This window comes from Parus major, chromosome 5 (assembly GCF_001522545.3).
Source record: "Parus major isolate Abel chromosome 5, Parus_major1.1, whole genome shotgun sequence".
NCBI classification, from domain to species: Eukaryota; Metazoa; Chordata; class Aves; order Passeriformes; family Paridae; genus Parus; species Parus major.
This window is the reverse complement of record NC_031774.1, coordinates 11,506,281-11,522,102: the sequence shown is the minus strand read 5'-3', so window position 1 is coordinate 11,522,102 and position 15,822 is coordinate 11,506,281. Positions and strand designations below refer to the sequence as shown.

The 15,822-nt window shown below is 38.6% G+C and overlaps 1 protein-coding gene across 3 annotated transcripts in view; it reads left to right on the top strand.

Annotated features, from left to right (window-relative positions):
• NAV2 (neuron navigator 2) overlaps positions 1–15,822 on the top strand; it is a 208,309-nt gene that overhangs the window by 118,681 nt on the left and 73,806 nt on the right. For all 3 annotated transcript variants that reach the window (XM_015630835.2, XM_015630834.2, XM_015630833.3), the window contains one exon: positions 8,337–8,459. In XM_015630835.2, the coding sequence (XP_015486321.1) occupies positions 8,337–8,459 (123 nt within the window). The remainder of the gene's footprint in view (positions 1–8,336; positions 8,460–15,822) is intronic.

The window sequence follows — 15,822 nt, the reverse complement described above, 5'->3', positions numbered from 1 at the left end:
AAGAGAGATGTTGGTCCCCAAAAAGAAAAAAGCCTTTTATAATTATTTTCATTTAATTAATCATCTGTCCCTGTTTTCATTACCATAAGTGTGCAGCTTTCTATGCAGAATTAACAGCATGGATACGCTGATTAGTGCTGATCACAAGTTTTCTCAGAAAATGGCTTTGGGTATGCAGACACACCTTTGTCAAAATCATTTGTTGTAGAAGCACGGCTGTTCCAGCTTGTGTTACAGCAATGGTCAAGACACTGTGCGAAAATTCTCCTTGCAGCCACCTCCTGTGGGGGCAGTGGTTGTTCTTGGGGAATACATTTTACAGTTTTATTTATCTCCCCATATTTGATGATTTGGTGGTGATATATTCCCATTCCACGTCTCTGTTTCCACAACTTCGTAATATGTTTGCATGCACAATCCTCATGGGGTTATGATTGCTTCTTGTTTATTCAAACCTTTGTGCTCCCTGAGGATTGTTTTACACGCACTGGATGCAGTTGAATTTGGAATGTGCGTGAAGGATGCTAAAAGGGAGAACAGGCCACTTTGGACTGGGCAGTCAGATTTTGCCCCTGCTTCTGCCCAAGTATCAAACTCACCTAAAAGCACTGTGCCCTTCATGGACCAAAACTATCATTGAAATAGAGTTCTGAAGTAGGCTCACATTTAGGAGTTACATCTGTTGGGAAGCAAAAAAGAGCTGAAACTGAGGACTGATTGCACTGAATGTTGAAGTGTAGTTGGTATTTGTAGGATTCTTCCAGCTGTTTCTTGGTTTTGTGCTATTTACCAGTCAGACAGTGACAGTTTCTTCAGATGTCAGGGTCACAGGTGGTATAACAGACCTCCTCTAGGGCTGAGGTTTCACAGGAGGAGGAGGAGGATGATTCTGCAGCTTGCTGCTAATGAGAATTTGTTATTGGTAACAGAAAGTGAGAGAAACCCTTTCCTTTTAAGCTGTCTGCAGAAGGAGTAGTTGCTGTTCCAGGTAGCTTGTGGCTGGCTGGAAATCAGGAGTGCCTGAGCTAATCCTGGGCTGAATGAGAATGGGTGCCCTGTGCATTGATTCAATGCTCTGTCTATGGGCTTTTCTGACCTATTTCTTTCCTTAGTTATTACCACTGTATTTTTTTCTATACACTTTGGGTTAAAGTGTATTAGTCATTTACTGGACACTGTTCTTTAAATAATATGGTTTTAGTGATAAGGTTTCAGCTAAATTCAGTGGGTGGGTGAAACTGCATTCATTTTATGGCTTTAGCACTTCAACATGACTAAGACTCATTAGAAGGTTGGTTTTATTTTTCTTCTGTGTTTGAGCAGAGTGTTCATTTGAACTGCTTTTCATCTCACTAGGGCTGGCTATTTCTATACTGTGATCTTTTCAACATTGCAGAATAGTATTTATATATGGTAAATGGATAATTAACACAAATAATGAAGGGCTCAGGCAAGCAAACTCAAAACTGATTTTCCTGAAAAGAGATAGAAACATTCACTTCTGACTTTATAGCAAAGAAGGTTGCAACTGAGTTTGGATTTAAAGTCAGAGATTACTTGGTGCTGTAAAAATGAAAAGAAAAAATTATGGCAGTGTTGAAATAAAGATTGTATTCTTATTCCAAGAACTGTACTTGCAGTTCTTCGCAGGAGACATGGGTAGGATATTGCACAAACACATTCAATATTATTAATTTTGTATATTGTTTCAAATATTCTTAAATATTGCACTCACTTCAGGAGTAGTTCTTATGTCAGCTTCATCACTAAGACAGTGTTTATAATTTATCTCAAGTGATATTTCAGATCACACACTTCCATAGAACCTTTCTTGCAGTGTGATTCAGCACAGGAAGACAGTGTAGGCCTATGAGTTATAACCTTATATATCAGGATTTTTTTTCAGTATAGTGGTAAAATACCCATGTTAGGTCATATGTAATGTTAATCAATAAAATAAATGTAGTAGTTGTGGTGTTTTGTATTTTTGCTTACTTCTACAGACTAAAGTATTGTTAACAATTACCAAAATACCATTTAATAGCAGTTAACTTATTTTGGGCTTCTTTCTGTAATAAACACTTCAGCAGTGTTTGAACTGCTGCATCAGTGCCAACAGGTTGTTGTGATTTGAGTGAAGGTACAGCTTCTAAAGGACAAAACAGGATCCCAGTCTGGGGCTAGCCAGTAGAGGGGGATGCAGTCATTCACACTGTGTTGATGTGGATCATCTACAGGAAAAGAGTGGGTACGAGGGAATAATCCAAAGTTGCTGTGGAGTTACTCTTGCTCTGCTGCTGATGCTGCTGAGAACCTCTGGAGAAGCTGCACCCCCTCCTTAATCCTGTTTGGTCACAGTTCATTCCTCTCCTGAAGAGAATTGAAGAGGTGATGAAAAATGGATCACTTATTCTATAGCTTAGTTCTACGATTTTCATTGAAATGGACTCTGAAAAAGAATTCAGGCATTGAAATAAAAATTAGCATGTGCAAAGCCCCATTGAACAACTGCCTGATTCTGGTGGGCCTTCAGTTGGCTTCAGGCCAGCAGCCTGCTGGTGGTGGTACTTGGTGGGTGTGAGTATTGTCCTTTTTTCAGTAATGAGTTTCCACCTGTGTTTCCCTGGGAATCAGAGTGGTACTTGCACACCTGAAAGGATTGACCTCTTGAGTGTTTTCCAGTCTGACTCCAGCCCAGTTTGTCTTGGCTGACTAGATTTTGTAAGGAGTTTTAAAAGCAATGGTAGAGCAGGCCTCCTTGAGGTGAAGGTGAATTTGTGGTGCCCTTGGTAACAGATGGGAGTGAGTGTTGGAAAGAGGATCATACACTGGAGACTCTCCTCTGGAACAGAAATGGCTGCAGCCATATGAGAGACACTTTTTTTCAGTCTAATACTCTTTTAAGCATTGACAGCTTCTCTTTGACTATGTGTATCTAAGACTGCTTATTCCTCAGGAAACTAGTTTCTTCAAAAGCTCTGTCAGAAGCTGTTGTTCTGAATGTGGGGGTGTGCAGGAGCAACAACCACCCAACTTCTTTACAGGCTGCACTGTCCTTGGAATTCCTTGCCTGAAGACTGCTTGAAGCTGAGAAGATATAAAAAAAAAAAAAATTAACCTTGGGCAGCTGTGCCCAAAAATTCTTATTTGATGGCTGCTGAAGGACTTATGTGCCAGGCAGCTTCAATACATCTCAAGACAGAAGAGTACTGATTTCATAGAAGCCACTTATTTCTGCAGATTTCTCTTTTTTTTTCTTCCATGGAAAAAGGCCTGAGCATTAAGTAGTTAATGGGATGAACTTGTTTTGCTTTTAGACTAGTTTAAATAACATGAATAAGCAGCACTATTCATGCTATTAGTGATTCACACGTGAGAGGTTTCTCTAAACTATGAAACTAATATATACTTTCTAAGTTTTGCATAATCTAATTTTTCCTGTTTTACCTGTTAGTGTAACAGGTATCTCCTCCTTTCCAGCAATGATTAGGATTTTTGAGTCTGCAAGTAATTTGTTCAGGTCTTACTCAATGTTTGGGTTAAGCACCTGCAAAACAATTTGTAGTTCATTCATCTGTTTACTGATTATTAGCAAAACTCTATTAATTTATAAATTATAGACTACCTTAAATATAAATTAAATTTTATTAATTGAGCAATAGGTTTGCCCTTCTATGAACTTGAACTGTAATATTTGGTCTAATATTAGGGATTGGGCATTATATTAGGAGTTTCTACTGCAAGCTCAGGACCTAATCCTGTTCTTGAATGTTCTTATTGAAATTCACAGGGATCAATAATGGAATTTATACCAACCCCAGGCTGGTAGACAGGGTCTGTGTCCAGCCATTTGGTTAGAGAGATCGAGTACTTATCAAGTACTGATTCAAGTCAGGCAGGAGCAGTGATTGGAAAGATTTTGGGGCATATAAACATGGGAAAAGCCCATATGGTCTAATGCCAGTGTTAAGATGAAAAATGCAGATCAAATTGATACTAAACTGGAAATTTGCAGTTGTCATCATCCAGCTGTTAGGGGTAGCATTTCTTTTTAAGTCAGATTTAGGACATATTCATAGCTGCAGTAACAGGATGGTTTTGATCCCATTTGGCATATTTCAGTAACAGCACTGGGGAATTCTCTGCTGTGGGTTTTTAGTGACTGGCAAAGTTAGAGTTGTTCTTTGATACTCAAAGCTCCTTAAGCCTCTTGATCTCGTTTAACTGACTGTAATGATGAGACAGATGAAGCCTAGTGAAAAGAGAAATTTAAAGGAAAGAATTAAGGATAACAGTGTTACTGCTACATCAATAAGAGAACATTTCCTCATGTCAAAGCAGATGTTATGTGAATTCCCTCAAGCTTTTTGTTTCTTAAAGTTTCAAACTCTTGGGTTGCTGGGCAAGTCCTCTGCCCAGGAGATACCTGGGCAGCTATTTCCACACCAGCCTGTAATCCAAAACACTAAGAAGAAGGCAGGAGCACCTGAGCTGCCAGAGTCGGGTCCCATTTGAGCTACCTTGCTGCTCTCCTGCTTGTGGGATTGGGATTATGGAATTACAGGATCCTGAGCACGTAAGGGTCAGCTTGCCCAGTCTGTTGTGTGTTGCTGATTTACCTGCTACTCCTTCTCTTCCTAATTCTTAAGTAAAGAATATTTTTCCCTTGGCTATCTATTTTCAAACTTGGAAAATTCATATTCATGTGTTAAGGAGTGAAATGAATATATATGAAGTGGTAGAGTAGTCAGACCATAAAAGTAACTGTGCTGTTGGCTGGCTGTATCTGTCAGTAAGTAGAGTGCAGACAGAAATCAAGTGATTCAGACCACTGGATTTTGCATGACCATTCGTGTTTCCTCAATGTGCCTTTCAGGAAAGGAGACTAAATCACTTAAGCATCAGAAATACTCTAAAAATATTACACTTGGAAGGGCTTGTTACGGCGCTCAAGATTTCAGAGGCACAGAAAGGGTGTATTTGGCTAAAGAAAAGAGAGGCTTAAAGGTTAGGTTGTCCAAAGCAAGTTATGCTATGCCTGTAATGCAGGGTAGGTAGCCACTTTCTAATCGGAAAAAAGTGTCACCTAGGAAGTGGGCTAGAAGTCCTAATTGTATGTTAGAAATGCATAATACTGCTCTTGTTTAACCTGAATCTTTTTATATTATCAGAAATTTGGTTATCTTTTTTTTCCTTGCTGATGAAGAGCGAAGCTAAAGCGATGAGTATTTGGACATTAATTTCTGGAAAGATCAAAAACTCCTTTTAACCAACCTCATCACTGTTTCACTGCCCATTCATTAAATATTATTATATTCAGCTTCCTTAAAGGCAGTCATTCTCCTCTGGCTGTTGGTAGCATTCATAAAGTATCCATGAGATTAAATTTTTTGTACAATTTACCTACCTCTATAAAAGTCAGAATCTGGATTCTGTGCTTTTCCCCGTATGATATTTTTAAACTTTTTCTTGTTTTGGGGCAGGTAAACGAATACTTCAAAGTTCTCTTTGTTTTGCACTGAATGTGCTTGCAGAATTCTTAGCAGTCATGCTAGCAAGGCTTTTAGTGCAAATTTGTCATGATTTTTAATATGAAAAGTCAGATAAATTACACTTAGGCGTAATACAGTTGTTTGGACTGCAATGTGTCATTGTAGAGGAGAGGCAAATATTCTTGGGTTCCACATTGTATGGATGTGATAGGACAATTAATCCAGTAACTCTGAGTACTGTTACAGTTATATACAGGATATAATTTCCTTGGTCTTGTTTCCCCCTGCATAAAATATTGGAAGATTTTCTTTAGAAAAATGTGCCTTCATTATATTCTCCTTTCCCATAAAGCAAAAATCTGCAGTAGTAATAATGTATTCATAAGGGCAAGATAGTTTCTTAAAGCCAAGACAACTGAAGTTTGAAGGGATGGAGAGGAAGGAAAAGAAGGCAGTGGCTGGAGGTTTGTGGCACCTGTAGCTTTGGATAATAAAAGTTTTTTTTTTATTTATTTTAAATTGTATTTATTTTAAATGTGTTTTCCTTCACAGACATTAGAAGCTAGTGCCTTTCCTTCTTCCTACACCTTGCTGTTGCATGCAGGACTTAAGGCATTGTTGGTTTTGGCGTGTTTTCAAAATTAAACATTCCTAGGTATAGGATATTGTGTGAAATAAAAATAAGATATAAAGCTTTCAAACTGTGATGTCTGTGATTATACAAGTCTGTTTCTAAATACAAAAATCTATCCTATGTTGTTCTGGCATGTAAGAAACTGGTGTTATTGGCATGGGGGTAAAAGTCAGCATTTATGTCTGTGCTTTTTCACATGGACTTGTTTAGTAAACTGTCATGATCTAGTTGTTAGAGGTGACAAAGCCATCTAGCTCCCATTGGCTAATGTAAGATTTATCAGTGCTTGAAAAAAATGTTCAATTTGAGCTACTGCAGTGTTATTTTAATCTTTTAGCTCGTTGGGCTTCTGTGTAGAAGATTAAATACACTGATGCTAGTGAAAAGACATTGATTTCAGTATGGCTCACTCTAAAGAGTATTAAATTTATTTCCACATATTCTGAGTGATAGATATGGAAAACAATCTATTTCAGATCTTTTTTATCAAATGACTAATATGCCAGGAGTTTGAGCAAAGCCAGAAGCTGCGTTTTCTAGCACATGTACAAAGAGTATTCACACAGAAACTTGTTTCGTGTACAGACATGTTCCTGCATTAAACCAATCAGTGTATGTACATGAGATGTTATTGCAAAATACTCTTTGCATGTTTTATAACACTATGGTCTGAAGCTCTGCTTTTCTCTTCTTCCCCTTTGTTTAAGTACCTTAAGGAAAAAAAAATATTCTTCCATGATAAAATATTTATAAACTGTCAAACACAAGTTAGAATGCCAAACCTAAGGTGAATTCTACATGCTACACCACAACTGCTCCTTGTGCTTTTTACAGTCTTTGTTTATGAGTTGGGAGAATCCCCACAGATTTGCTGAATGGGGAATACTCCTGTGTCTGACTTGATGGGCTTGGCAACCTCTTCGTTAGACTCCACAGAGACTCCTGGGTTGCTGCTGGGATGGCCCTGTACAGATTTATTCATCGAACTGCAATGCTAGTCAACATACTGGGCAAGGCTTCCCAGCTGCTCACCATCTCATTTTTCTAAATGTAGTAATCAAATCTGGGCTGGGTAAAGTACATGTGCACAGTGAGATCTTGCCAGCAGAGACACTGCTTCCTGCAGCTCGGAGCATTGGAGCATCTCTCCGTTCCTGCTATAGGTGAAGGAGTCTCACTATCAGGGAGAAAGCTGTGTGCTTTCTTATGCCAGAGGAAGGTGTCCTGAGTATCTGGATATTATTCTGTGGTCTGCTGTCAGAGTTGCTAAAGGATTGAGGAGATCTGCTCCTTTCAGCTCCTGTCTCAGCGGGATGTGGTGCTTGTCCAGCAGTGTGCTGGAAACGGTGACCATAGTGCTGGGGGTTGTTGGAGTTATTTCAGTCTCAAGTGTGTGAAAATCTTCATGGTGTGTTTACTCAGCTGTCAGTGCTGCTCATATAGACCTGCATCAACTGATGAACTGATGGTGGTAACGCAGGGCTCGCTCCATGCCATTGCCTGCCATGTATTGCCTCTGTTCAATTTAACATTAATTTTTCATTTGTCTAAACCAGAAAGTAAGGAATGTGCTATCTTAGCAATTTATGAAGGGTCATATGTGCACCTGGCATTTCTAAGTGCCTAAGAATCATGATAGTAAATAGTAATTTTAAAATGTAGGTGTGTCTAGGTCACAGTTGCAGCCAGAGTAGAATGTAGGAACCAAAAGGTTGCAAAAAAGTTTTCATCCATGGTGATTTCTGTAAGTTGTGGAATACTTTAATTTTATTAGTCATTGACAAAAACTAGGGATTTAGTCAATGTAATTTTTGCAGTTAACTTGATTTGAAATTTTGATTGTGTTTTAGCCCATGCAGAAAAATACAGGGTGGTATAGGCCATGTATTTTTTGGGCAAGAAAGGGTCATTAATGATAGCATTCACAAATATTAAATTACTTCCATATAGGTATCCTTAATGAAAGCTAAGTTTTCTTTAAGTATCTGTTAACACATTTATGTTGAAATTTGAGTCTTGGTGATGAGAGAGCATGCAAGGTGTAATGGAGAATGATGAGAGGATACCTCTGATCTAATCAAGAATGTTGTTTTCCTTGCTTCTGATTTTGTGTAACATCCTTAACTTAAAACCGGGGAAAATGCATCATAGGTGCTGTGATAATATGTGAATTTTTTATTGTTATACTGAACATGGCATTTTGTTGTCAGGTACCTGACTGACGGCGGGCTGGGGCTGTACACGCGGCGGCTGAACCGGCTGCCCGACAGCATGGCCACGGTGCGGGAGACGCTGCAGCGTAGCACAGCCCTGGGGCTCGGCGACGCCGACAGGTAGGGGCTAAACACCCGTGGCAATCCAGGCACTCGATGCGTGGATATAAATTTCTCCAGAGTATTTTGGGTTGTGTGTTCATGGAGGTGTTGAGAGAAATGCTAGTTTTATGTCTCCTGAGTGCTTTGCTGGAATCTCCCCTGTGTTTTTGTGGATGGGAGGCAACACAAGAAAGTGTTAAACTCCTGTTTTAGTAGTGTTTCAAATGGAAAGGACTGAATTCTCTCCTCATGTCCATTGATTCTCTTCCAATTTTAGTGATTCAATGTGAACAGTCAAGGGCCAAATGTCAAGAATTAGGGGACTGGAAATCCATAATTTATGGGTGTGCAGTCACAAAGAAGCCCAGTGAAAATTCTGTAAATGTAAAGATATAAATGGGTTAAATACTGTTGCTTTTAATGAGGTTAGCACAGCTGCTTCTTCCCCTTCAAAAGCCTGATCAGTGTTACTGTTGATGCAGTAAGTGACTGTATCCTTTTTCTTCCATCATGGGCCTCTAAGTATAAAACATTAATTTTGAGGTACACATTCAAACCAATTTTTGAACTAAAACTTTTCTCTCTTTTTTAAAATCTGTAAGTCATTCCCAGGACATAATTTACTTGACTGAGCTGGATATTACCGATACTTTCTTCATTGTGATGCAGGTATTACTAAGGAAACACAAGCGATGGCAAATCTAACCTTATTTTTTAAGCAAACTAAATCTAAATCTGCAAAGATTTAGACCTAGATCTGCTTTGGTGTCCTTGTGATATTAGTAAAGAGCAGAATGTCAAATCTAAACAAAAGAACTAAAACAGAGAATCTCAGCTCAGTTTGAATTACAGGTCAGCATATGCTTGCCAGTTGTAAAATATGCCTGTATTTTTCCAGGAATTCATATCTCTTGAAATTTGCAGCTTGAAACCCAACCAGCACTCACTGCTAGTCCTGTGAGTGAGGGCGTTTCCAGCTTGTGATGCAGCTAGAGACAAATCAAGTGTCATCTGCTTCTGCTGCTGTGGCTTCTTCTGAACATTGCCACCGAAGCAAAAACATCTGTTTAAAATTCAGCATTTGTCTAAGATAAAGTATATTGTTGTTTAAGTAACAGCTTTCTGGAGAGCTGGTGTTACATTCCTGTCATTGGCTCCTTCCCCCATCCAATATTTTCTGTGCTTGCAACACTTTTTGTTTGCTGAGCTCCTTTCCTGAAGATACCACACATCAGGCACCAATTAGGAACATTTAACAAGAGGGATTATTTGAGTGTTTAAGTGTATTCCACCTAGAATGGGGCTGTGACCCACTGAAATGCAATCCCTAGGATGTCAGTTGTTCAAGCTTTGAAAATCATCCTTTCAGTTCACTTAGAGGGGGACAGACTTTACACACAATAAAGACTCTGCATGGCAGAAAAATAACCCTTGACCCCAGAGCTGGTGATATGTTGCTTTGATTTAGTCTTTTCTATTTAGAATATAATACCTTAGCAGGACATGAGGGAATTCTGACAGGAGGACAGTGATTTAAAGATAGCTCGTCTTGGCTTGCTGGGTGACCATGATGTGCAGATTAAACAAAAAATCATAGTTCAAGGAGTATTCTGGGGTGAAAATGGCCATAAGGAAAAGGAGTTGAATAAAACTGTGCAGTAATTAATTGTTTTCTTCATTCTGTGAGACAGTGAGGAGGGGTACTGGGTTGCTTTATTGGTACATGCAGAATAGATATTAAGATTCTATTTAACTTGTTCAAAGCAGATGTTAACTGAATGCATGGGAGTACAAGTGTGAAAGACTGTGAACCTGCGGGCATGAGGTTAATCATTAAAAAGTTATCAGGAATTTTTGTGATATGCTAGCTTGTTTAGTTTCTTATGCTATTAGTTGCAAAAGTTTAGTTGTGAGGCTTTTATTCATTGGCTCTGGTAAGGTAAAATACAGCCCTTACAAAGTACATTTTCCCCTGCAGCAGGGAAATCCAAACAAGGGCATTGGATTCAGTGCTTGATTGCAAGGTTAATGGAAGCATTGCACAACACAGCTGAACTTGCTTGTTGACTTCAAGATAATTTCAGTTTGCCTAGAACAAAGGGATTTTAAATCAAAAAAGGCAATAAAATACCTTTTTATTTAGTTTGTGATTTTTTTTTAAATTTAGTTAGGGATTATTTTTTTTCAAGGTTGGACATAAATATCCTATTTTTTTGTCTGTTCTATATATATAGACTTGGTGTGTGCCATCTGGTTATTTAAGTTGATTTCACACTGTCAGAAACAGCTGCTTGATCTGAGACTAAATCTTGCCCTTGCCTTCCTTTATATAACTTGCATTTGTAATATGTGTAGGTAAGTTAGATCTGAATAAATCTTTCTGTAATTGCTTACCTGTGTAAGCCATTATTTAGAGGAGATAACAGACCTGTCCTGATTTATCACATCCTTGACTTGGACAGGAGGCTGTGAATGTGAGCTTGTCAAGAGTAACTTTAATGCTATTAGGGAAGTGTCTATATGACCTTTTGAAAAAATCATCAGCGATGAAGTGCTTAAAAAACTACTGCTGAGCATGATTAACTCGGATTGTTTCTCTTTTACAGTTCTATTTGAGGTTGCATTAATTACCTGGCTTTGCATAAAGGCATAGAAAGGTCTTCCCATCTCCTTATTGTAATGATTTGTCTTGTCAAAGAGTGGATTGTGCTGTCTTGGTGCTTCCAGCAGCTACAGCATTGATGGGCCATAAGTAAAAACAGTGCTGAGCTTGTTCTTCAAGAGTGTGTCTGTATCCTGATTACATTTGATGACTGCAGTACCAGTCTTGTCACATGCTTGGTTAAAAACAAGTCCACGTTCAAATTAGCTCTTACTCAGATTTGTGACTGAATCTGCTTCCTGACAGTCAGCATTTTAGAAGCATTTCCTGTTTTTGGAAGGATGTTTGAATAATCCCAGAGGAGACTGCGGAGCCTGGACAGGAGATGGACAGGAAAGAAGAGTTGGAACTGAAGCAGAAACCGAGCAGAAAGCCAGAGGACATTCCATGCAGAGCACACTTGCTCTGCATACTTGGCTATTAGTAAGAATGTCATTGAGTGCAGTACAAATGGTAAAAATGATGGTTTTCAAAAATAGCTGAAGAGTAGTATTTTGCTGCTATTTTGCATTTTATAAAAACAGAATAAGGTTATTTATATGTCTCTTGGCTCCGGTAGTAGAGAGTATTTCACATTTGTGGAGTAAACCTCTTTGTCTGGAGTACGTTTAAATTCACTAACTGCAATTTAGTTTCTTGAATCCTGCTACAGTGATGAGATTACTACAAAGATGGGTTAGTTGTTGGATTGCCTTCTTAACCAGAGGAAGTTGGATCGTACTTCAGAAGGGCTGAAAAGCAAGCTGAAGCAAGTCATCAAGTTGGGGGAAATATTGTCCTGTCTTAAAAAGTGGGGAGAGAAGATGTCACTGCTTTTGGGAGGAGGTAGATTCCGCTGAAAGCAGAATTACAGTCATGGTGCTGATGGGTATTGCTTAAGAAGCTGCATCAAATTTCCTTTCCTGCACTGAATTATTTTTTTTTTCCCCAGGTGCTGGTTTATTGTAGACAATAGCAAATTTTATAATATAAGGAAAAGAAAAAGGAATTTTTTTAAAAAATATTATTTTTGTAATTTTATGGTAGCATAAGACAGCTTAAAGTTCTGACTGGTTTCAGTTTTTCTTCTTAATTGAGACAGTGAAGCTGAAGTAAAATGAAGGTGTAGCAGAACTGCTCCATCTCATCACTGTTGGAGTTTTAATGCTCTAACAGTGATAGCACAATATATATAAGAATAGGGACAAAACACAGAAAATTGTTCTGGAATAGATTTCTGTAGACACCTAGACTGGATAGCCTTCATCTTAAATTGTTAAAACATGACTAGGTTATATCTTAAACTTCAGGTGGACCCAATTGGTGTCATAATATGTAGAAGCAAATATTTTGCCTTGTAATGGCAGTGGAATTCCCATCATCTCCTTCCCCCACAGCATCATCCCTACTCCTGCTTTCTCAGGAATGTTGACATAAGTGTTTGTGGAGCAGGAAAGGAACTCACAGGGAGGTTCCTCTGGTGTTTTGTGTGAATGAGTTTGCAGAGGGAGGATGTCTCCTGTCAGGAGGAGTAACTACATCCATTGAAGTCATCTACAGACCTCAGGAGGTCTCAGCTGAGAAAGCTGCTGCCACGCTATTTCCACTCTACCTGGAAGATTACATGCCATCAGTTCACAGTTCCTTCACTTCCAGAACATCCTGGCAGTTGCACTTGGATTAAGTTGCTACAATTAAGATAATTTATAAGCTCCACTTCTCCCATTTCTTTTCCTTGCTGGCACAGTGGAACAACCCTGTATAAGGATCCCGTATACTAAAGAAGCATTATTTTCTAGAAAATAACTTAAACTCTCTAAATGATTTTTAGGATAATATAGACAAATAGGGGTTTTGAACATTCACTGCTCACTGTGTGCTGTGAGTCACTGCCATTTGTGTATGTATGCCCATCTAGAGTTGCTTAACAGCAAAGTCACAGGACTGGTGAAATGATTTATGCCTAGCTGATCAACTGCCCTGTTTGACTATCTGTTTGGATTTTATCACTAAATTAGAAAAAAGTGTTACTGCTCCTAAATATGCAGGTTGTACCTTGGTACCTGTAGATATCCATCTCTCTGTCTTTAAAAGATCCCACATTTATCTTGAAAACTGACTCTCAGAAGCAGGGGAAATTCACATTGCAAAGATTCTTTGAAGTTTATGGCTCTGGGATCTGCTGATTAGAATCACAATACCATATACTTTTATTTTCCAAGGAATCTTTTCGCAAACTGCAATCCAAAGTGGTTTTAGATTACATAAAGTAATTGCAAGGTTAAGCAACAAATAGTTCAAAACAAAGGTATAGTAGCTATACCTGGGGGCTGAAATGAGCATTACCAAAAGGAAGAAGAGGACACTACATACAAACATGGCAAGGTTAGTCAAGGGAAGCAGTGTCTTCAGACAGATCTGTTTCAGTGATCTAAAAGATGACAAACTTCTTGTAAAGTTTTCTTCAGGTCTAGAAGCAAAAATTTTCATTATGTAACATAAGCTTTCTGTGAATTTGCTCAGCACAGTAATAATATTTTTTTTTTTTTCTTTTTTCACAATTTTTGGGGGATTTTTGCAGTACAAATTTTGCAGTACACTGGATGAAGTATTCTAGGCAGTACTTCTCTAGGATTTTGTAGTGTTAATTCTGTTTAGAGAGGCATTATGGAATGGAGATAAGTTTGAAAGTTTTGTTTGTTTCTCAGGCTTGGTCTAATTTTACTCATTGTATGATGGCAGCTAAGAGTGTAATTCCAACAACCAACTTAGGCTGGGAGCTGTTGGAAGGCTAGAGAGGGTTTGAAGGATGGGATCACTTTAGGAAGTAGATAATTTTCAGCTGAGTTTATGTTTGTGTAAAAAATTCTATCCAGGCTCCAAAATACCATGGCATGTAGCAATAACAGCTGTATGATTGACCTGTGGGGGCTGGCTGTTGAAGCAGTTTTGTGCCTATTAGTTAACTGACTTTTTGTAAAATTAGAATTGGTTTTCCCTGGGGACAATTCCTTCTCCATGTATTCATGGCCACAAAAAAGAGCAGATTTTATTGCAGTAAGGACGTGTGTACATTCAAGAAGCCAAGAATTATCCTAATCTTCTTTTACTCAGGTATTCTCTAATACTTGGTTTAGTACCTTCACAGGCTGACGAGACAGCTGAGAGAAGTTCTTTGCCTTTTTCAAGAATTTCTTCATCTGAGAAAGTGCAATTCTACCACTCAGTACAAAAACCAACCAAACAAAACATGCTACAACTGCAAACTCTTCCCTACAAAGTCAATCTTCATGTGCTTGGTTATCACTGTAGTTCTAATCCTCTTCAGAATTGCCTGTTTTGATTAGATGTAAACATCTGTAAGAGATAGTCTGGACCTAGGCTTTAGGAGCTGCATTTCTTGTTGAAACCTTTCCCCCTGGTGTCGCGCCCTTTGTTTTTGTAGCTGTGATTTTCATTCTTCATTCCTATATTTTAGGGTGTATTTAGATCTCTCCTATAGCATCTAAGTAAGATGTTTAGTCCAGGAGCTGCTATTCACTACAAAGCTAAAGGAAGGTGGTAGGTACCCTCAAGGGAGCAGTTCGTCTGACTAAGCCAGGACTTTGTTTTTGCCCATGAAAATAGTTTGTGCTTGCCTGGAAGCCTGCACTGCAGCATGTGGACAGGTGAAGGGACCTTGCCGTTTCCAGAATTATGGGTGCCAATTCTGTGAAAAGAGGGAAAACTGCCTGATTTAAGCAGCTGAATAAGTAATCTAGTAATCTTGCATCTAGTAATGGCAAAGTCACGATCTTAGACCACTGTAACTAGATTTTCCTGAAGAGATAGTTCCTTTCATACACCTCCACTCAAAGTATATAAGTATAAAGTTGATCTCAGTGCTTATTTGAAGGCTCTTCTGAAACCCTCTATTTCTGGTTCCACTGCCAGAGATTAGCACTGTCTTTTCTATTGTATGAAGTGGCTTTCAAAACACTTCAGACATGTGGGAAGTTAAGCTTGTATTCCAAGGGTAAACAAGATTGTAGATACAAAGACCATTTTGAACTGTATCAGGGTCTTTGTGCTTTGCATGACAAACCGAAGAATGTGAAATGCTTGCTGACACAGAGCAGACTTTGTTGTTTGGTTTTCCATGTCGAATGGCAAGAGAGTCAACAGAGTCTCACAACTGACCTACACCAGTAACCTCTGAGTTTGGGATTTGGAGGTTGAATAGATAAAACTAATAGCAGACAGCTGTCAGGCTCCCAGAGCAGAATCCCACTTTGGGGCTGTTTGAAGAGCATGGAAGCTCATTGTGGCTGTAAAGCAAATTTCTGGACTGGTGATTATTTCCAAATATTGTTTATTACTAAATATTACTGGAAAACCTAAATGTTCTCCTTTTGATCTTTATCTGTATTTGTTGTCCATAATTGTAAATTTCAATATTTATTTGTTTTTCCTCCTTCTATACAGCTATGTATTCTTTTGTGATTATAACAATAGATTATTAGTATTTGCTTCTATGGTAATAGAAATATTAATGTTAATAGCCAGGATTTAAGCTTTCTTTTTAGCAGATGAATGTTTCCTGTGATGGTATTGTTTGGAAAATCATATCAGAATTCCGTGTCCAAATGTAAGAAACGTGTTTTCCTGTAAGCATATGCATGCTCTTCTGAGCTTTGCTGGACTTCCTTCCTTCCTTCCTTCCTTCCTTCCTTCCTTCCTTCCTTCCTTCCTTCCTTCCTT